General features: G+C 43.9%; 3 protein-coding genes across 7 annotated transcripts; 1 reads left to right on the forward strand and 2 right to left on the reverse strand.

The window, feature by feature from the left end:
- Window positions 1-652: 652 nt before the first annotated feature.
- mfsd11 (major facilitator superfamily domain containing 11) lies at window positions 653-6,479 on the reverse strand. The gene is made up of 14 exons (XM_068725683.1): window positions 6,249-6,479; window positions 5,482-5,632; window positions 5,343-5,398; window positions 4,984-5,091; window positions 4,809-4,888; window positions 4,615-4,711; window positions 4,447-4,505; window positions 4,171-4,330; window positions 3,792-3,835; window positions 3,624-3,689; window positions 3,418-3,543; window positions 2,896-3,070; window positions 1,525-1,660; window positions 653-819 (listed from the first exon to the last, which is right to left on the reverse strand). The coding sequence occupies exons 2-14, from the start codon at window positions 5,575-5,577 to the stop codon at window positions 658-660; spliced, it is 1,365 nt and encodes a 454-aa protein (XP_068581784.1). The 5' UTR covers window positions 5,578-5,632; window positions 6,249-6,479; the 3' UTR covers window positions 653-657.
- Window positions 6,480-7,165: 686 nt separating this feature from the next.
- Window positions 7,166-11,372, forward strand: srsf2b (serine and arginine rich splicing factor 2b). 5 transcript variants are annotated; one of them, XR_011104692.1, is made up of 5 exons: window positions 7,166-7,855; window positions 8,497-8,868; window positions 9,253-9,414; window positions 10,317-10,391; window positions 11,166-11,372. XR_011104692.1 is itself a non-coding variant. In XM_068725706.1 (3 exons), exons 1-2 carry the CDS (start codon window positions 7,416-7,418, stop codon window positions 8,852-8,854), a joined length of 786 nt encoding a protein of 261 aa, XP_068581807.1. In that variant the 5' UTR covers window positions 7,166-7,415; the 3' UTR covers window positions 8,855-8,868; window positions 10,317-11,372. The 5 variants fall into 5 exon arrangements, 2 of the variants coding, with proteins under 2 accessions (XP_068581807.1, XP_068581805.1); XR_011104690.1 differs by having other exon boundaries at window positions 10,317-11,372; XR_011104691.1 differs by lacking the exon at window positions 9,253-9,414 and having other exon boundaries at window positions 7,167-7,855.
- Window positions 11,373-15,256: 3,884 nt separating this feature from the next.
- eif1 (eukaryotic translation initiation factor 1) lies at window positions 15,257-17,883 on the reverse strand. Its single transcript, XM_068725794.1, has 4 exons — window positions 17,697-17,883; window positions 16,867-17,030; window positions 16,618-16,719; window positions 15,257-16,504 (listed from the first exon to the last, which is right to left on the reverse strand). The coding sequence occupies exons 1-4, from the start codon at window positions 17,725-17,727 to the stop codon at window positions 16,460-16,462; spliced, it is 342 nt and encodes a 113-aa protein (XP_068581895.1). The 5' UTR covers window positions 17,728-17,883; the 3' UTR covers window positions 15,257-16,459.

Here is a 17,883-nt window from a genome sequence, read left to right on the forward strand (position 1 = left end):
ATAAAGGGACATGTCACTCAAATGTTGGCTTTGGTCTTTTCATGGGGAAAAAATTGAATATCTCCAGACTTCTCCTTAAATTCAGCAGCTGCTCACAAATAAAAAACAGTTTGGGTTCATTCCCACAGGACCCAGCAGTGAGATCCAGCTGTGGGATCCAGCTGTGGGACCCAGCTGTGAGACCCAGCTGTGAGACCCAGCTGTTTGATCCAGCTGTGGGATCCAGCTGTGGGACCCAGCTGTGAGACCCAGCTGTGAGACCCAGCTGTTTGATCCAGCTGTGGGATCCAGCTGTGGGATCCAGCTGTGGGACCAGATCTCTTTGTCAGTATGACGGGTCCTTTCATCAAAAGTGCTTTTTTTATTTCATCTTTATCCATCGCGCCTCAGTAAAGTCAGTAAATATATTCTCATAATTTGTTTTAGATTGATTTCAGATCAGAAATCGAGAAGATCAGAAGGTCAGAATGAACTAGAAGGAGGTTCATCTGTTCTTCATCGAGTCGTTTATATTTAGTTACAGATGTTTGATTCCTACAGATGTGAAAAACAAACATACCACAGAGTCAGAGGTTGAGCTCATCATCTTCATCTTCATCTTCATCTTCCAGCTGTGCCCCCCCCCCCCCATCCTCCATCCCCCCTCCTCCTTCCTCCTCAGATGCTGTCGTAGTCAGACTCCCTCCTGCTGGACTCGGCCGCCCACTCGGCCATGAAGAAGGTGACGGAGCCCATGAAGCCCGTGATGACCAGGATGAGCAGCTGCCAGTGGAGCAGCAGGTAGTTACTGTAGAAGAAGGCCAGAGCGGCCATGATGGACTGCAGAGAGGAGAGCAGCGTTAGGAGACAACGGAGGAAGCCATACGACAACCAGAGAAACTAGGAATATATATATATATATATATATATATATATATATATATATATATATATATATATATATATATATATATATATATATATATATATATATATATATATATATATATTCTGAGAAAAATAACTTTAATTAAAGACAGACATTCACAATATTCTACGAGATGAAGAAGTTTTAATTAGTGGGAACCCTCAGGTCTTCTCTGAGATTAAAGTCACAAATATACGAGAAACAAAATACATATTTCAATTGCTTCAATTTGAAAGGTTGGATCAACTTTATCTCATCACAGACGCCGCCATTTAAACACTATGTACAAAATATATGAATCATTTGAATATTTATTGATGTTTATTTACGGTGTTTAACGTGCTGTGATGATCAAACCGTGCAAAAAAAAAAAAAAAATGTTGTTATATATTTTAGATTTTAATCTCAGATAAATCTCTGAGTTTTTCTGTTAAATTCATGACTTCATAATCAATAAAGAATATTCAAGTTTTTCTTGTAAATTTACTTTAAATAGTCAGAGTTGTAGTGTAGTTAACTTTTAACGTTTGTGTGTTTGGTCCTCACACGTCGTCGTAGTGAACGTTCCTCTGAGGCTGTAACTCAACAAACACACAAACGTCTCGTCTCAAACTCACCTGAATGAACTTGAACGCGGCGAAGGCCGGAGCGCTGTTATCACGGAACGTGAAGCCGATGATGCTCAGAAGCTGAGTGTTGAAGCAGCTGTCACCCAAACCCAGCAGGAAGCTGCAGAACAACGCCACGCCCACGCTGAGACACACACACACACACACACACACACACACACACACACACACACACACACACAGACAGAGACAGAGACAGAGAGACAAACACAAACACAAACACACACAGAGAGACAGACACACACACAGACAAACACACACACACACACACAGAGAGACAGACACACACACACACACACACACACACACACACACACACACACACACACACACACACACACACAGAGACAGACACAAACACACACACACACACAGAGACAGACACAAACACACGCACACACACACACACACACACACACACACACACACACACAGAGAGACAGACACAAACAAACACACACACACACAGACAAACACACACACACACACACACACACACACAGAGAGACAGAGACACACACGCACACAGAGAGACAGACACACACACGCACACAGAGACAGACACACGCACACACACAGAGAGAGACAGACACACACACGCACACACACACACACACACACACACACACACACAGAGAGACAGAGACACACACGCACACAGAGAGACAGACACACACACGCACACAGAGACAGACACACGCACACACACAGAGAGAGACAGACACACACACGCACACACACACACACACACACACACACACACACACACACACACACACACACACACATTAAAAACCTTTAGAAAAAATAACTTCTTGAAACAGACTCATGGTCACAGTGCTGCAGTAAAGAGGAACTGAGGAGAAAACAGTGTTTCAGGGGGGACAGATTGGCTGTAACACTTAACAGGATTCTTAGTTTCTGAGTATTAGTACCTGGTACCTGGGTGTGACGTACGAGTATTAGTACCTGGTACCTGGGGGTGACGTACGAGTATTAGTACCTGGTACCTGGGGGTGATGTATGAGTATTAGTACCTGGGGGTGATGTATGAGTATTAGTACCAGGGGTGATGTATGAGTATTAGTACCAGGGGTGATGTATGAGTATTAGTACCTGGGGACGATGTATGAGTATTAGTACCTGGGGGCGATGTATGAGTATTAGTACCTGGGGGTGATGTATGAGTATTAGTACCTGGGGGCGATGTATGAGTACTAGTACTTGGGGGTGATGTATGAGTATTAGTACCTGGGGGTGATGTATGAGTATTAGTACCTGGGGGTGATGTATGAGTATTAGTACCTGGGGGTGATGTATGAGTATTAGTACCTGGGGGTGATGTATGAGTATTAGTACCTGGGGGTGATGTAGGCCTGCAGGTTGGTCCCTTCTTCTGGGGCTATGGGAGCGTCGCTGGCGATGTTGAGGAAGATGAGGTAAAAGGCCACGTAGTGAGTGATGAGGCCCAGCAGAACCACCGGGTTCCTCCCAAACCGGCTGCACTTGTTCAGCATCCCGAACACGCTTCCTCCTGTTGAGACAGGAAGTCAGTCATGTTCTGACTCCAGACGTTTATCAGGTCGTTTCCTTGTCTCCTCTGCTGCTCACAAGGAAACTGATTCATAAAACACTGGTGGACAGTAACTAAGTACTTTTACTCAAGTATTTAAATCAACTTCAATGAGTATTTCCATGTTTTGCTACTTTGTAGTTCCACTGTACTACATCTCAGAGGTACGTATTGTACTTTTTATTTATCTGGTGAGAAAACCCTCCTTCAGCTAAATGAAGTCTCTAAAAAGCCTCTTGGATCAGACGTAAAAACAGTTACTGCATGAAAAGCATCTGAATACCATCAGAAGCGAGGAGAAGACTCACCTAAGATCTCCCCGATGCCGATGCAGATGCCAGAGATGCCGATCAGACTCTTAGCATCTTGGCCGAAGCGCGTCATGGCTCCGATACACGTCCCGTAGACTCCGCTGTAGAACGTGAGCTCCAGACCTGACAGAGCAGACGGACGCATGAGTCCAGACTCAGTCGTTACAGCCTCCACACCTGCACACGTCTCACTCTCATCTCACCTGTGTACGCGATGGAGACGCTCAGCAGCAGCATCTCTTTGGTGGCAAACATTTTACACGCTTTCACTGCAAAAAGAAGAGAGAGAGACAAAAAAAAAAAAAGAGGGCGGGTCTTAACAGCTGTTACTCTGAAGATTAAAGCAGAGGTTTTTTTTTTAGTAAACTCACCAAAAGCATCCAGAGCTTGTGACCAGAGGCCTGGACGAGCCGAGCTGCAGAGAGGAGGACGATGAAGACGTTATGATGCTGACAGAACTGACCTTTACACGCGCTCTCAACGGGACTCTGCTGCCACGGCAACTGCATCACAACATTCCTACCGGTGCAATGATCACACTCACACCGGTGCAATGATCACATTCAAAGCGGTGCAATAATCGGCTTTAAGTTCTCTACAGAAACCTAAACATAATCATGTTGCACAGTAAAAACTCATCGTAATCTCAAAGTCGTTTTGGTGGATTTGGTCATTTTCCAGGACTTTTGTCCTGAGTCCACACTCAGGAACAGAATCCCAGGTCTTTCCAGGCCGCCCCTGAACACTCACCTGGCTGTGGAGCAGCTCTCTGTGGACTCGGCCTGCAGCAGCGACTCGGCCTCCTCGGAGGGAGCAGGTTCAGGATCCGGCTTCCGGATCAGAAAGAAGAGGAAGCAGCCCACCAGACTGATCACCGTGAGGGAGATGAACACCGTCTGACGGTCCTTGTCTAAGACACACACAGCGTGAGTCACGCGCTCAAACTGAAACGTCTTATGAGAAGAGGAAGTGAACTCTGTGAATAGCAACCTACACGTTGAGATTTGATCAAATACAGCTTCCTACCGGTTATGTGAACGTGTCCATGCCAGGCACAGTAAATGTAGAGATTTCCAAAGAATAGGCTGCAGAGACGAGGAGAAAAAAAACAAAAACAACTGCATTCAGAACAAGAGGTCCCAGAAACAAAACCTCAAACTAGATTCAGGTACATGTTGGTTCAAAGAGGTTCACCTGAACTGCAGCAGAGCCCAGAATATGCCACTGTTCCTTCCAATGGTGTCATCAGTGGAGTTGATGGTCAGCACATTCCCCTGAGCCGTCCACAAGACTTCAAAAAGACACAAAAAAGGAGAAGTGAGACGCTGTAAACGCGGAGCAGACGCGCTCCACGAGGCGGAAACCTTCACTAGACGACGTCTCTTTACCTGCTGCTCCGATTCCAACCAACACGGAGGCCGTGTAGAAGCTCCACGTGTACGGGTAGATGAACATAGCGATGTAGCCGCTAAAGAACAACGACATCAGAGACGTCAGAAGTGTGAAATTGCATTTTTTTCCTTTTTTTTTTTAAAGGGTTTGTGTTGGTCGGCGTGGGCTCACCTGTACAGAAGCCCACTGAAAAACATGGACAGCTGCGGTCCAATGACGGTCACCACTGAGGGGGCGATCATGTTGGAGGCAGAGAAAACCCCGTAGATGATGGCCATGCTACGAGGGACAGGACGGTTACGTGTGTACAGTGAAGGACCTCTCTGAGGCGCATTAAGTGACGAGACTGAGGTCCGACTGACTGAACCTTTTTAAAATTGGTTTCCCTAAGATTGAATTAGGACGTCTGAGTGCGACAGATTTGATTATAGAAGGTACCATCCGGCTCTGTATCGATGCTCAGCCAACATCTGCACAGATGTTGTGTACCGGAGCGTCAGGTGACGAAATGTGAACCTGTGCATACTAACCTTGTGTATCCACTCCCGTGGAACTCGGTGCTGTTGAAGCTCTTGAGAACAGTTTGCTAGAAAGAAGAAGAAAGGATGACTGATGCGTCTTATCTGAAGTGTGATCGGTCGGGAATGTTCATCATTAAATACAACCTACCTCTATGTTTCCGCATGTTTGAAAAGCAGTGAACATAAACATAAAGCCGAAGCCCAGGATAACGATGTTCAACAGATTCTTCCTCTCCGGACTCATGTTTGCACGATGTTTGCAAACTCCTTGAGGAAGTGAATGCAACAACAACAAAAATCTGAGACGAGAAGAAGAGAAGTAGAAATCAGAACAAGTAGCAGTAAAGCACTCACTGCGACGCTCACTAAGAATAGCGTCTCTGTCGCTTTTTTTTTTTAACACCAAACTTCATTCACAAATCTCTTGTTTTTATCACAAACACACTTAAAAACACGTAACAAGAAATTGACAAGTTGTCCGACGTTTGTTTTGTATTTGAACGCGCTCACTGATCATTTCGGCACACGGTATATGTACACATCATCTACTTTATTTCCATAAAATAACTTTATAGAGTTGCTTTCCACCGTTCCCATCTCGACGTGTTTTGGTGGATAACAGCCTAGATACGATTATCTAACTAAAAGTTAGACTTAAAAGAAGTATTATTCGTAAATAGATTGTATGCCGAATTATAAAGTGGATCGTTTGGATTACAACAACAACAACATGTATGCTTTATCCCGCCTTATGTCTGACTATAAGAAAAGGCGCATTTAATTGACAGAATTCTTAAAGGGGGTTTGTTTTAGTGTTCGTTTCTTAAACCGAAGACGAAAGGACCGAGACACTGACTGATCCCAAGAGACAGAGGAAGACAACAACTGTAAGCTTTGACACAGAAAACAACTTACCACCAACGCTGAAGCTTTCAGGCTAACCCCCTTCAGACCGCTCCTCTTTGTGCGGACTCAGAGTGTTGTTAGAAACATAGTCAGCTGTTTCCGGAAGTCCCGATATCCTCAGCGGTTCATCTTCTTCTCCTAAAACTAACTTCCACGTGATGGTCCCCCGTCTTGTAAAACCAGATTCTCTGGGACAACTTTCACGGCGCCGATTAAACAGGACTTGCCAGAAACTATAAAGGGCGGTCATGTGATATGAATCAGCTGACTGCTGTGACTAGCAGTTGTGCTGAGTTTGTTTATGGAAAATAGATTGTACTTCCGGTTATTTTTTTAATAATTGTACTTTACAAGTCAGAAATACATGTCATTTATTTTAAACCACTCGGGTTTTATAACTGTATTAAAGTACTTAATGAATTATTGTTTAAAAAAACCCGTAAAAGCTGTTCATTTTGGGGGGTAACGGCTGTGAATACAACTACTTCCGGTTAAAAATAAAACAACGCCACATCCTTTAATACATGACGTTTACTCGTAGTGGAGTATTTTCACAATGTGTTACTGAAATAAAGGATCTTCTTCCATCACTGTTTAATAAAATACCTAATGAATTCTGGTTTCAAAAGACACGTACTAGGGGTATTTTTGGGGGTAACGGCTACAGCATGCAAGTGAGTAAAAGTACTTCCGGTTAAAAATTAAACAACAACGCCATATATGGAAGTAAAATCGTTTACTTTAGTAAGGTTTTGAATACGTGACGTTTACTTGTAGTTGAGTATTTAATAATAAATAAAGGATCTTCTTCCATCATTGCTTGTTATTTTAAAGATTGTTTTTAAGTTTTGAAAAAAGGACTACTAAGTAATTCCACTAGGGGGCGAAAGTGCGGCAAATGTGATACCGAGAAGCGCCCACATTGTAAAAGTAGAAGAAGAACATTTCACTGGTTTGGGGCAGTTGATGAGCGCGAGGCAGACGGAGTTGTGCGGGAAAAAGAAGTCGCGTATTTTTACGTTTTGTTCTGCACAGGTGAAGCAAATCTTTTTAAAATCTACACCCTCACGCGCGTGTGGGTGGCGCGTGGACCTTCTACAAACAGCTTAGGCTCCATCGTAGCCGAGATATTAACAGTTTTTGAGGAATCCTGCTAGGCCTCAAGCTTTAACCGCCATGAGTTACGGTAGGCCTCCGCCAGACGTCGACGGCATGACTTCCCTCAAAGTGGACAACTTGACGTACCGAACGTCGCCCGAGACCCTCCGACGCGTGTTCGAGAAGTACGGCCGCGTGGGGGACGTCTACATCCCGCGCGACCGCTACACCAAAGAGAGCCGCGGGTTCGCCTTCGTGCGTTTCCACGACAAGCGTGACGCCGAGGACGCGATGGACGCCATGGACGGCGCACTACTCGACGGACGCGAGCTGCGAGTCCAGATGGCCCGCTACGGAAGACCGCCAGATTCTCACTACGGAGGCAGCGGAGGAGGCGGCGGTGGAGGAGGTGGCGGCGGAGGTGGAGGAGGACGAGGCGACCGAGGCGACCGACGAGGAGGCCCTCCCAGGAGGTACGGTGGTGGCGGCGGTGGACGCGATGGACGCAGAAGCAGAAGGTAAGAACACGCACATAACAGCTAAGTTAGTTAGCATCTTTAGCCAGACTCCATTGAAGAATTAGCATATTCAGTGAGTCCTCGGTGTGTTGATCGATACTGTCCTCCTCGTGGAACAAACGTGTTTTTGTGAATTTAAGAGATCCACTTATCAATTCAGCACAGATTAAATACAAAATAAATAAAAGTTTGATATAATTTTACCAAGTGGAGTTAGTTGTAAGAAGTAGTTTCAGATTTTTTTTTTTTTTTAAAGTAATCTTCCTGGTGGATCATTTGACTTTACCTACTGGTCCTTACTGGTTTTATCAGATACTATTTCTTATTATTTAGTGTTTGAGGCTCTTTATTAAGAAGGATCAGCCAACAGATTTCCAGGTGGCTTGATTTAGGATGTAGAATCTTCTAATTCCAGCAAATCTGTCCGGATAATCTCTTAATGAAACGTGATTAAGTCTAAAGTAAGTTTGTAGTGTGTCTTTATATATATATATATATATATATATATATATATATATATATAAAATAAATAAATACAGTTTGTAGTGTGTCTTTATTTAATGTACCTCCGGTATCAGTGCAGCCACGTTGTACTGGTCTCCACATGGTCGATGATAACTCAACCCACTGAATGCATTCAGCTCTTCCCCCAGCCCGAGAAACAGAAGACGCAGCCGGTCCCGCTCCAGGAGCCGCTCTCGCTCCAGAAGCCGGTCCCGCTACAGCAGATCCAGGTCCAGGTCCTACTCCAGGTCCAAGTCTCACTCTCCCAGGAACAAGAAGGCCAAGGCCAAGTCCCCCTCTCGTTCCAGGTCTAGATCTAGATCCAAGTCCCGGTCTAAATCTAAGTCCAAATCCAAATCCAAGTCCAAGTCTAAGTCCAAATCCAAGTCCAAGTCGAGGTCCAGAAGCCACACCCCTTCCTCCAAAAGAGGGTCCAGGTCGAGATCTAAAAGCCAGCCCAAGTCAGCAGCAGAGAACGGAGGGGAAACCCCGTAGAGCTCCACCATGAGGTGAGTTTTGACATTTATTTAAGAGATTTCTGTTTGTTTGTTTCCATTGTCTGTGTTCAAAGTCATTAGTGCCAGCACAAGAGACAGACTAGCTCAGACACATGACTGTAGCCGGTAAGTTGATCCCCTTTAGCAGCCGATCCGGCAGGTCCTCTGACCCTTTACGTCTAGACCATTAGCTCTACAAACAAAACATCTATTTTTAAACAATGCCAGTTGCTCAAAACACCTTTTTCCTGATCTGCAACCTACGACCCTGAGCTCATAGTCACATTTCTCTGTCATACCCAGTGTGCAAGCTCGTCATTTTTCACTGAATACTAAGCAACGTGTTTGTTAAGAACAGCCCTGTAAACCAAAATCTGGACTTCTCTCCTTCCCAAGCTGCGGCATCCTGTTTGCTAAAGTGGAGTTTGAGCTGAGCTGAGGCAGTATGAGCAGTTAGAAGGGATGTGGTGCTGGTGAGCTGCCCACAGGCCGCCTGCTGCTGGTGAGGGTTTCTGTGCAGCAGGGCGGAGGCAGGCAGAGTTGGGGTTTGGTGTTGAGGTACGTCTGTCTGTCCGTCCACCGGGACACGAAACTGTCCTCCGGGTCTCGAGGGACGCCGAGGTTTGTCCAACTCTCCTCCCAAATGTCCGTCGGCTCAGTTGCATTTTCCTTTGCACACATTTTCAATGTGACAGATTCCCATTAAGACTTAAAAACATCTAAATGTATGTTCAGGTAGACTAGTGGAGTAAGAAGGTAGGACTCTACAACGTTCAGCCAATTTAAACAATAAACGAAAGTTTGCTTTTCCTCCAGAATTCATCTTTTTAATCCAAACTGCTTCCTGTAGGTCACTGATTATTAAAGCTGCAGAACTCTAAAATATCATCGACAATAATCGCTGTTAGCTTGAGTCCAACTGTCACGAAAAGATCTGATCAAAGCGAGGTCCCCGTTTGATCCGACGCTCCAGAAGACGTTCAGATTCTAATATGCAAAAGAAAAGACAACTAATGACCAGAAAGATCCATGATCAACATAATCAACCGTTAAAAAGAGCTGCATCAAAAGCACACGGATGAACTTCCTGCTTTAGTGACGATGAACCGAAGCGTCTCGTTCCTCTCGTCTGCTGACTAACAACAACACAACGAAATACACAAATAGTACTTTAAAATGGCAGCAGGAGCTGTACACGTGTTGAAAACAACTGTGGAGGAAAATGCAGTGTGCCAAAAAAAAACCCAAAAAAAAAACACAAGTCCTCTGACGACGGCCGGAGGGTGAAGTTGTAGTTGAAGTTGAGGGAGATGTGTGTGGATGTTTGAGGCTTTGATAAAGTAGATAATCATTCATTACGGTGGAACGACCTGTTCCACTGAAGTCTTAGTTGACAGACGCTTCAGAGTGTCTCTGGCTGCTCTGTGTGTCCTGAATCCTAACTTGGTGCGTTGTGACAGTTTTCAGGTGAAGACCGAGAGCTCCTCCTCCTCCTCGACCGGATCGACCTGAGCGACAGTGTCCTGCTGTCAAAGGTTATTATTGTGTCTTCCATGCTTTATTTTGTTTTATTAATTTGGCCGCAAAAAAAAACAAAAAACAAGTCTTTGTCACCTCATTGATGTGCTGTGATTTTATTTTCATAATGATTTTAAAATCTGGGTCATGACGACGGATCGTACCCGAGTTATTGCGTTTGGACCGGTTCCTCTTTTTCTTTTCGGGTCTGAAGTCCAGCTTTGTTCTTTAGACCTCACGTTGATCCTGGATTAACTCAGTTTAAATACAGACTTCATGATCATACAATCACAGTGGATGATGTCATACTTTAGGGAGGTAGTTTTAGTTAAAGGTAAGCACCATAGTTAGGATGATTATTACACAAAGCAAACTGTCCTGGTGTGTAAAGAGTTCTAGAACTCCAGCTGGTTATTTCATGAATTCATCTGTTGATCTTTCACTCGTTTGGTCGATAAAGTTTTCTTCTCAAACGATCAAACAATCCTCCAAATGCGTGCAGATTTATTTTCCGCTGATTTAAGTAGTTTCATCTTCAAGCGTTACTTTCTGGTGATAAATGTCTTCGGTCCACGTCGGGGTTCTGTGGAGACGTAGGTTTATTTTTATATGTTAAACTCTGATCTATCAGACGACCACAAAGCCTGAGTTTAGAGTTAATCTCGAAGCAAACATTTCATTAAACTGAAGTAACCCCCTGACCTCTTAGACACGGCTTCTGTTTATTTCTTTGTTTTCTTTTTTTCATTTTTTGACCCTAATCCTGCTTGTGTGTTTGTTTTGTGCACTAGGCGCAGTGTTGTAGCCGTTGAGTATTGCTGGTTAGCTGTTAAGGTGGCGTGTTGCTCTGCTGAGTGCTGATGTATCCAGTGTTCTCCAGAATGCTCCTGTGACTACCAGTGGTGCGGTCCTACCGTCTCTCCTGTGTAAGAAATGTCCCTCGTGTGCTCATGGATGACAAATGTGACTTTCATTAAAGATTTGGTGTTTTGTCTAAAGCGCTCTCTTCTTTTATTACCGCTTCTAATTAATAGTTCAGTGAAATGTTTGTGGAGACGATCGACATCCTCCGTGAGCTCTGACTACTTTGTTTTTATGTTATCAGAAGCTGAAAATTTAAAAACTGATGTTTGACTTAAAGACGATAAAACCACCAATATTTTAGTAATGAGTTTAGATAATAAAACATTAAAGTTACCATGTACTGTAAATAATGACCATATTGCAACATAACTGATCACTTTATTTCTTATTATATTGTAAAGAGGCACAAAACCTACAATACAGAGTAGTACATTTATATGAATATGTCAGATATTACACATTTAATGACCCTTTGAGCTCATTTATCCACATATGATTTTTCATGCTTTTTAAATAAAATATTAATTATTGTAGGTGTAACGTGTTTAAATCCTTCTCGGTAGGTTACAGTTTAAACACTCAATCGTCTCCTGGTTGATAAATACATCTTTACTACATATTCATAGATTTACAAGATTAAACGTTCACAACGTCCTACTTGAACATGTGACCTGCACGCTGGACCCCGATTGGCTGTGAACTAGTCGTGATGTCAGAAGATGCTGCAGGTACTTCCAGATGTTGCAGTGAAAGTAACCAAGTACGTTCACATGACTACTGTACTTACAACTTTGTGGTACTTGTACGTGACTTGAGTATTTATACTTCTACTCCACCACATCTCAGAGGTACACATTGTACTTTTTACACACTGCATTGATATAGTTTGCACTTCATTAATTCCAAAAATGTATTCAACAAATATATGATGATGTATTGTTAAAGCTAAAGACCCGGCAGTAAATCAAGAAAAACAAACTCAGTTACCAACATCAAAGGTATGAACACATGAAAGCAGCAGTAATAACAGTATTTATATACTGATACTTGTGTATTTGAGACTAAAGGATCTCATGAGCAAATACCTGATTAACAATTCAAATGTATAAAGCGAATGCTTTTACTCCCGGGTTATAGACAGGTAGGTTTAGACCTACCTTTTCATAATGATGAACAATGCTGCTAAGATTACATAGAGCCCTACAAGTGCACCTCCAATGAATGCGTTGCCTTCTGCAGCTCCTCCTCTTCCTCCTCTTCCTCCTCTTCCTCCTCTTCCTTGTGCCTCTTCCTGGAGGACTCTCCATCCTTCGTTGGTGAAGCCTCTTTCTCCGTTTCTCTGCACTATGTTGTTGATCTTCTGCAGCAGCTCGACAACTTGAGAGGGATCCGAGTCTCCGTTGTCCATGACGTGGTATCCCCGTAACATTCCCTGATGAGGCCTCTCACGGCTGGATCCGCTCCGACGAGCTCCTCCACGGGGCGTCTCTCTGTCTTCAGGTCGTCTCCCCGGGTGAACAGGGCCATGGTGTAATGTGCTGCCTCTTCGCCAAAGGCGCTCTGGATTATCCTCACCATTTGCCGCTCGTCTGGTGTGAATCTGCCGGACTGGATCACGACCAGGAACACGACAGGGCCAGGTGGAGCATGCGACAAGCACCTCTGGATCTCCATCATCACTTCATCTGGACTTCTGACACCAGGCGAGTCAGAACTGGTGCGTCCGAACAGACCCGGAGTATCAACCACAGCCAGGATCTGTCCATCCAGCTCTCTTTGTTCCATCTGGCACACCTGTGTCACTGCGGTGGAAGACAGAAAAGACCGGAACGCCCTTCTCATCAGGATGGTGTTTCCTGTTGCACTCTTACCAAGTCCAATCCTCCCAATCAGCACGATCTTCAGCCCTTTGGGCGGCTGAGAATCTGTAATTGTAACGAGGTCATTATTGATCATTAGCCGACAATAAACCCGATTCTGATTATTCTGATATCCTTTATAATAGTTGATTTTATTTTAATGTGCAAACATTTGTATAACTACAAAAAAAGACCAAACCAATAACAACGGGACACAAACCAACAACAAAGAGACACAAACAACAACAATGAGACACAAAATAACTTCAAAGAGACACAAATAACTACAAAGAGACACAAAATGACTACAATGAGACACAAAACAACTTCAAAGAGACACAAACGAACAACTATGAAAAGGGTTATAGCTACAAAAAAGTAACTATTCTCTGTGACAATAGAAGGAACCACACCTTGTTGGAAACTGGCTGGACTACTGTTGGAGAAAAATAACTTTTAGAATGATCTGTTCTTATTATTAACGTACAAGGCTCCGTGAAGTCTGTGGCTCCTGTGTGAACTCTCTTCACACTTGTTACCTCAGATGCTCCTCGTTTAGCTGTCGCTGTGACCTTCTGTAAGGGGCGATGGTAGATCTTACTAAACGTCAAGATGACGCTTGCTTGTGCGGAAGGGGAGAAGAACGAGTTCAAGACGGGCGACGTAGCTTTATGCAAATGATGAAGAAATCACGGTGCACCCATTGTAATACACACAAAAACACAAATACTGAGGCTCAAAACTACCTGACATGTATCAGTAAGAGTACTTTATATAATAAATATACTTACGAGACTGAAAACTGATGCCGGCCATGTTGGTCTTGTGTGTTTACATGAGAAATATTTTCATTTTCAGGGTTCCTCCCCTGGATCACATGTCATGGTGGTGGAAAAAAGTATTTTTAACCTCCCTGTGAGAAATAACTGAGATGAGAAAACTGTTAAATATAAAAAAACATATTTAATGAACAGACAGTTTGTAATAATTCAGCTGAATGGATAGAGCTCTTTCCCCACGGATGGTTCGGAGGTCTAACAACAATGAATGGACAAAACAGAGTATATATACACATTATCTCGTCTCCTCTCCCTTCACCCCCCTTTGCAGATGTCGTCCTCCTCTGTCTGCCGATGAACCCACCAAGGCCATGTCCTCAGCCTTTTGGTGGGAAGAGGGTTAGGTGGTGAGATCAGGATGACACTACTGCAAGTCAGAAATACTAAAATACCTTTAAGTGGTGACATAAGGATAACAAATGCTAAAATACCTTTGACATGAGATCATTTAAATTATTCTAGTTGGCCTCGTCTGCATTTCTGCAGGTTTTGAGCAATACAAGTTAACTAAGAGAACGGTATGATAAATTTCTCCAACAGTATTCTTTGTCTAAAGTAGAAGTAAAAGTATTTTATATTGTAGTACCAATGATTGACGGACGATTGAAAGTCAGCGCTCAGCTTCAATCACTGACGTTAAAAACCACAAACAAAGCCAGAGACCTAGGTGTAGTTATGGATTCAGACTTCAACCTGAACAGCCACATCAAGACAATCACAAAACCAGCTACTATCACCTGAAGAATATATCAAGGATTTGAGGACTTATGTCTCAACAGGATTTGGAAGAACTTGTCCATCTTCAGCAGACTGGACTACTGTGACGGTGTGTTTACAGGTCTCTGTAAAGAGTCAGTCAGAACGCTGCAGCTCGAGTCCTCACTAAGACCAAGAAGGTAACTATTGTACTTTTTACTGTACATCTCAGAGGTACATATTGTACTTTTTACTTACCTAGCAGTATTATTAAATAATGAGCTTGCAGTGTTTGACATCAAATTATGAAATCAAATCTGACCTTTATGCACCTGGAAGAGATTTTATTGATTTATTATTAAAGAAAGTTATTTATTGTTACAAGGTTTTAAATTGGTTTTGAATCCTTGAACCCACTTTAAAGACTTATCTGTATGATTCTGATAGAACATTGTTTTTAGAAAAATGCTCCACGCTCCAGTCACATCAAATAAAAAAAATAATATTTCATATAATTCATAATTAACGTTCCAGTGAAACGAGAACAATGTTTCTTCATAGTGTGATGAGTCACTGATGGAGACACACAGAACGGAAGAGAAATAAAATCACAGACAGACAGGATGCTTTAACTGCAGACATTTTATTGAACCAAATGTGGATTTTGCAAAACAGACTTGCTCTCCATCAGTCACAGGAGCACAGTGTGACCTGGCCATGGCTTTGATTTTTACTGTATTACTTCAGCATCACTACGTCTTAACTCAGGCTTTATAAATTATTGCATTATATATGAAAATTGAAGATTCAAGTGTCCATAACCGTAGCTGTGGTACCAGATGTGTTAGCGGACCAGCAGAAGGCCGGTCAGGAGCCAGAGCAGGAAGCTCACGTCATCTAAAGCCAAACTTTAACTGGACTAACGCCACCGGTATCTGACTCCACTCCCCACTCTGGAGGGTTCATGCGATCACAAAGGGAACCCACTCAGCCTTCCGCCATACCGGCCTCGTTTTGACCAGAGTTAGACCACCACTGACTGAACGCCCATTTAGGTTTAATACTTGGGTTGGCAGCAAAAAACAAACGAAGAAATGAGTTAGAAAAATGTGCCGTTAAGTGAAGAGCAAAAAGAACAAATGTGCCGGAGTGGGCGGTGAAGATGGTCAGAACTTTAACACGATCTCTGCTCTGTGACCCGAGAGCAGGCGGCTGGCCGTGTAAACGATGCCAGAGGGGTTTATCGAAGCAGACTACAGAGACTGACTTCTGCAGCACATGCCTGAACAAAAAAACAAAAAAAATGGGGGAAAAAGACCCTCCGTTGTTCTAAATGCACCCACTTCAGCTGCTAACAGTTAAAGTCTGTGACCGTCTGGTACAAACCCAGCCCCCATCCCCCACAACAACACTCCAACATATGGAGACTCAACGTTTTATTGAAACACCTTGAAGTATAAAACAAAAAGTTACATGAAACGGTGCCTCCTCTTTGTGACACAAGACCTAAAAGAAAAAAAAATTAAAAAAAGGATATAAACAAAAAGGGGGAGGGAGGTTGGGGTCATCACCACTCGTCCCTGATGTTGTGTGGAGCTGCAGTGGTGTGTCTTTGTGAGAGCGAGCCTGCCCCCTGGTGTTGTAGGGGGTTACAGAATCCCATGTTTGTCAGAGGTAATTCACGTGTTAGCTAATGGGAGCTGGTGGGGTTGCAAGGAGGGAGAGGGGGGAGGAAGGGCAACAGCAGCACATGGGGGGAGGAGGAGGAGGGGGGGGGGGGTTAATGGCCTTCTAGGAGAGAAGGGGAGAGAAGGCTGCTAGCAGCTTCTAGAAGCCGTGGACTTTGAGCTGCTCCTCCTTGGCCAGGCCAATCTGCAAAAGAAGAACCAAGAAGAGATCAATAGACGGAAATGAGCTCCAGTCTGCCCGGTTACACACAGAGCAGGAAAACAACAACAACAACAACAACAAGAAGAAACACTCACCTCAATGAGGAACTGGCAGATATTCTTGCGCTGGTCTCCCTGAAGCTGGATCACTTCACCATACTCTGGGTGCTCAATCACTGTCCCATTGCACGCAAACTTCTGCAAGGGTCAAAGAGAGCAAAAACAACGAGTCGGTGTCCGCAGTTTGAAGTGAAGCGCACCACCACCCTGCAGCAGCATCTGGTGAAACCGACAGCACGCCATAAAGCAAAACCGTGTTAACCACAAACCAAGACGGGCGGTTACCTTCTTGAAGGCCTTGACTAGCTTCTTCTTGTCATAGTCGATGGCAATGCCCTGGACGGTGGTGAGGGTCTTCCTGCCGTTCCGCTGTTGGATTCTTATGTGGATATAGTCCTCTGTCCCGGCTGGGAGGCGGTCATCACCCTTAGTTGCATCAGCAAAGGGGTCTGGAGGAGAGAGGTAGAAGACAATGAGAACAATAAACGGTAAACAAATATACACAGGTCATATATCTATACTAATTCACATAACTATGTTTTTAAACATCCCCGTTGTTGACATGTTGCAGAGCCCAGAGAAAGGGACGTTTTCGCGGATGAACTGCGCAGGCGCAAGAAGCTAAATATACAGCGTTGGGTTAGTTAGCTCAGTTCAGCTACCAACCGGAATTGTTCGTTAATTACTAGCCATGACAACGTCTTATGTTTTGGATCGTGAAACCAAGCCTCACATGTGTAACCGTGTAAAAATAGATGCTAGTTTTCCAGCGGCCATTTTCGTCACAACGCCAACGCGCCGGAAGAATAAGCTAACAAGCTAACCTAGCGCAGTTCAGGCCTAATGGCGGCAGAAGGCCTGCTAGTCGGCTAATAATGACCCAACAAGAAATACTGTTACCTTTGTTACATTTTCAATTTCGTTACAAGTTACGCATGTACGTCGAATAGACTGCTTTTAGGGTCAATCGTTTTGTCATACATAATCAACAAAGCCGATCAAAACCTCGCCGTAAGTCAGAAGCTAACCGTCAGCTAGAAACTAGCCATTAGCTTGTGCTCGCCCTTCCCCCACCTTAGTCTGCCAGGTTCAGTTTGATTATTATGACGACTTACCAAAAGTTTGGAGGTTCTGGATATCGGACATACGATAAGATTTGCTTTCCTTTCGGATAATAACTTGGTTAGCGAGCGGTTCGTCGGGTGACTTTGACCTTATTGTTTCGTTTCTAGGTTTTTCGCCTGTTCTCGGTGACGGTGCTCGGCTCTGCTTCGACGGCTCAAACAAAATGGAGCTTCTTTC

This window comes from Cebidichthys violaceus, unplaced genomic scaffold, assembly GCF_023349555.1.
Source record: "Cebidichthys violaceus isolate CVI_PGR_0920_01 unplaced genomic scaffold, fCebVio1.0.p SCAF_36, whole genome shotgun sequence".
Lineage (NCBI taxonomy): Eukaryota > Metazoa > Chordata > Actinopteri > Perciformes > Stichaeidae > Cebidichthys > Cebidichthys violaceus.